The 4,176-nt window shown below is 49.7% G+C and overlaps 1 protein-coding gene across 1 annotated transcript; it reads left to right on the forward strand.

The window, feature by feature from the left end:
- The first annotated feature begins 988 nt into the window (after positions 1-988).
- On the forward strand, positions 989-2,717 carry ATP6V1G1 (ATPase H+ transporting V1 subunit G1). Its single transcript, XM_031059256.1, has 2 exons — positions 989-1,168; positions 1,977-2,717. Exons 1-2 carry the CDS (start codon positions 1,004-1,006, stop codon positions 2,148-2,150), a joined length of 339 nt encoding a protein of 112 aa, XP_030915116.1. The 5' UTR covers positions 989-1,003; the 3' UTR covers positions 2,151-2,717.
- The last annotated feature ends 1,459 nt before the right edge of the window (positions 2,718-4,176 follow it).

Consider the following 4,176-nt stretch of genomic DNA (forward strand, 5'->3'; position numbering starts at 1 on the left):
GTTCACTCCAGTGGTGATAATCTGGGAGGGGAGAATGTGGTGGGAAGTCCAGGAGGGGAAGTTGAGGCAGTGGCCAGGACTGCTCTTGGTTTCACAGCAGGTCTGGCAAAACTAAGGTTTAATGCTCTTTCTATTGGGCTTTTTTTGGGATCTCACAGAAGCTGCACACTCACGTGGGTTGGGGCAATCCTAAACACGGGTACACGCTTGGAGAACTTGCTGGGAGAAGCCCTGCAGAGAGGAACTTGGAGGTTCTGGTGGGTGAGGGCCTGGACATGAGCCTGCAGTGCCTTCACAGCCTTTAGGGCCAGACACATCCTGGGCTGAGCCCAGCGTGGGCAGCAGGGCAGGGGGGATTCTGCCCCTGTGCTCAGGTGAGACTCCACCTGCAGAGCTGCCCCAGCCCTGGCCCAGCACAGGGAGGAGCTGGAGCTGCTGCAGAGATCCAGAGGAGGCACCAGAGCTGCTCCAAGAGCTGGAGCCAGGCTGGGAGAGCTGGGCGTGCTCACCTGGAGAGGAGACGCTCCAGGGAGAGCTCAGAGCCCCTTGCAGGGCCTTAAAGGAGGGAGAGGGACTTTTTATATGGAAAGTGACCGAGGGCAGAATTAGGTGGGATATTGGGAAGGAATTCTCCCCTGTGAGGGTGGGCAGGCCCTGGCACAGGGTGCCCAGAGCAGCTGGGGCTGCCCCTGGATCCCTGGCAGTGCCCAAGGCCAGGCTGGGCAGGGCTTGGAGCAGCCTGGGACAATGGGAGGGGTCCATGCCTGTGGCAGGGGGGGGGTGGGGTGAGCTTTAAGGTTCCTTCAGCCCAAACCAGTCTGAGACTCATCCTGTGACTAAGCCAGACCTGATGTGTCCCCCTGTTCTCACTGCTCTGTGATGGGAGCCCATGGCTCAGTGACCTTGGCCATGGTTTGCTGGGCTCCTCCTGAGATCACCACACTTGGGAAGGGGGTTTGGTTTGCTCCTGCAGAGAGGGCAAACACTGTGGTGATGGCTGTGCATGAAGAAAACATGCTCTCAGTGCTTTCTGCTCTTTCTTTGCCTGGGTTTGTGCTGTGGAGCAGGGAAGAACCGGAGGCTGAAGCAGGCCAAGGAGGAGGCCCAGGCAGAGATCGAGCAGTACCGCCTGCAGCGGGAGAAGGAGTTCAAGGCCAAGGAGGCAGCGGTTGGTGTTCTCCATCACTCTCTTATTTCCAGCCCCTTTGCCTTGCCCTGGGGCTGCCTTGTCCTGGCAGCAGCCTCAGGGTGGAGTGAGTTGCAGCAGGAGCACTTCCCCAAGTGCCTTCCTGTGAGGCACAGCCACGTGTCCCAGAAAAACCCGTGGAAGTGGCTCAGGGCAGGGTGTGTTTTATCTCAGCTGTCAGGGAAAGAGCTTAATGAGCTCCTGAGTGACAGCCTCCCAAAAGCTGCTGTGTGCAGCAGCGTCCAAAGGAGACTGAGCTCATTGCTCCTGTCACAGGCTCATTTCCTATGGTGCTGACATGGCAGAGACCACTTGCTGTGTCCCTGGTCAACAGAAGGGAAGGGTGAGATTTTTATAAAGATTCTCCAAGGGTAGGAGGAATGGGATGGTGGGAATTGTGCTTAAAGTGACTCCTGGGTGTCACTTTTCTTGCACTCTCTAGTGCAGTTGTGCCCAGGGGTTCCAGCTGTCTGTACAGCAGGACCTGTATTTTGGACACTCCTTAGAAACTTATGGGATAAATGGCAGGGAGTTGGAACAAGATGATCTTTAAGGTCCCTTCCAACCCAAACCATTTGGTGATTCTATAAAAGAGGCTAAAAGGCAGGGGATAAGGATGAAATATGTGGACAAGTTTAAGGCGAAATCTGAGCAAAAAATGCAGCAGTACTTTTTTTAATATGAACATTAACATTAATGTTCCCTCAAAAAAGATTAATGTGTGAGATGGTGCAGAATAACAAAATACAGAGCTTGGCATGGTGATTCCTCTTTCCTTTGCTGTTTGTAGGCCCTTGGCTCCCATGGCAGCTGCACCACTGAAGTGGAGAAGGAAACTCAGGAAAAGATGAGTGTAATCCAGCAGAACTTCCAGAAGAACCGGGAGGTGGTGATGTCCCAGCTGCTGTCCCTGGTGTGTGACATCAAACCCGAGATCCACGTGAATTACCGCATCAATGGCTAGTGCTGGGAGCAGGGAGCAGAGTCCTGGCAGTGCTGGGAGTCAAGTCTGAGCTTCAGGTGCAATGTACAGCTCTTAGCCATACCTTACCTGTCCTCCTTGTCCATGTGTTAAATTATTTCAGTGAGCCCTTGGAGTTCTCTTAGTTTCTCTTTTGACACGGATTCAGAGCTTATTGAAACATGAAGTGGCCATGTCTCAGATGTGTGCTGAGTTATTAAATAGATATTTTCCAGCTGGCACAGGAATGCTCCCTTTCCATGGTGGTAATATTCGGTGAGAGGCTTCCCTCTGTGAAACAGAAAAGGGAGAGAGCTGCTGGCCTGTGTCAGTAATTGTTAAACCTATGTACCTGTGTTCCTGTTGACCAAACTGCATTTCTCAGTGTGTTGTTAAACCTCTGCACAGGGTTTAAACCCTGTAAGAAGAATTCTCTGCCTGTGCAAGTCCTGGCTGATCATTTTCAGGTGCTTGATTTTCTCTGTATTGAATCCTCTGTATATTCTGCTGTTAGCTTGAGGTACAAGTCTGGCACTATGACACCTGAAAGTAAAAACACTTCACTCCAAAGCCTCTGCTCAGTCTGGTTCTTCCTGTTGACTTGTTCTGGGAATGCTGACAGGTCTTGCTGGGCACCTTGGAAGTCTGGACTCTGCAGAGTGACCATCAAGTATTGATAAAAGAAAGTTTAAGAGAGACAGCCAATATCTGAAGGTCACAGCAGGTAAGTTAAAACCCATTACAGAGCTCCTCCTCTTGGCTCCAGTCTGATGCTTTACCTGCCAGATCATTCTGAAAACCTTCAGGAACAAATGTTCTTGTGACCATTAGGGGAAATAAAATGGTGCCAGTTCATTGGAATAGTTTGATAGCCAGGTGCTGCACAGTAATTACCCTTCCCTGGGTCCAGTGCTGGTCACTGCGTGTTTATACCAAGGTCATCCTAAATCTTGCAGCATCTTGTGCCTGGGAACAGAGGGAAAGAAGAGTTCTGGGGTTGTGTGCATCAGTTCCCAGCTCTTTAATCAAAGATACACACAAATAATCAAGAGGTTTCATGTCTCAGTGGTTTCTTCATCTTACCAGCAGAATATTAAATGCAGCTTGGCTTTTTTGTTGAGTTCAAATTCCAGGCTTTTTGTGGAAAAGGGACCTCAGCATGTCCCTGATCTGGCCCAGGAGTTGTGCAGTTCAGGATCTTTGCAAGGAGCCTCATGGATGCTGTTGTGTTCCTCAGACAGAACATCTTGATTTCCACAGCTCCTCAGTGAGGCATTGCAAAGCCTCTTGGACCTCTGGAATTGTGCTAGGGAGGGAAAAAAGCCGGATGGATGTGGATGTCAGTCCTGCAGAAAGGAGCAGACAGCTCTGGGGTCTCCTCTTGTCATATTTTATGGTAGTGCACTGTACTCCTGGAAAGATCTCTTCAGGAATTGAAGCTGTTAAACGGGCTGTAAAACTGAAACAAAGGCTTCTTGCAAAGTCAAACATGCCAGGCTGGGGGAGAAGCCAGGTGGGTACAAGCAGAACAGGATCAAAGCAGTTTTAATCCATGTGCTGTTATGTGGAGAGGTGTTATGGCCTCATAAAAGGTTGCAGCCATGGTAATTTCACTCTGTCCTTTGGAGATGAGACATTTCTCCCTGTTGAGAGCAGGTGCTCAGGCTCCAGCAGGACGCTCCTCAAAGCCCTCCTTGCTCCAGGCTGTAATTAGCAATTTCATTCCCTCTCTTATCAGTAACAGACTGAGACTCTGTCCAGAAAAAATGAAGTGTGTGCTCCACTTTCTCATATTGGTTCATAAGTTTTCCTTGGTTAATGAGGACTTTTATCCTTCTTTAGAACAGAAGCAGGAGAAAAAGGGGGAAAAAATCCTCCATGATTATATCTCCTTGGCAAATGTGCTGTGAAGAAGCTCCCTTTAGAACATGCAGAAGTGTTAATGTCTTACAAGAATAATAATTTTCTGTAATACTTCCCTGAAACTTAACTGTTGAGAGTGACTCCAACTTTGCACTGATGGAAGCAT

The sequence above is a fragment of the Geospiza fortis genome, unplaced genomic scaffold (assembly GCF_000277835.1).
Source record: "Geospiza fortis unplaced genomic scaffold, GeoFor_1.0 scaffold85, whole genome shotgun sequence".
Classification (NCBI taxonomy): Eukaryota; Metazoa; Chordata; class Aves; order Passeriformes; family Thraupidae; genus Geospiza; species Geospiza fortis.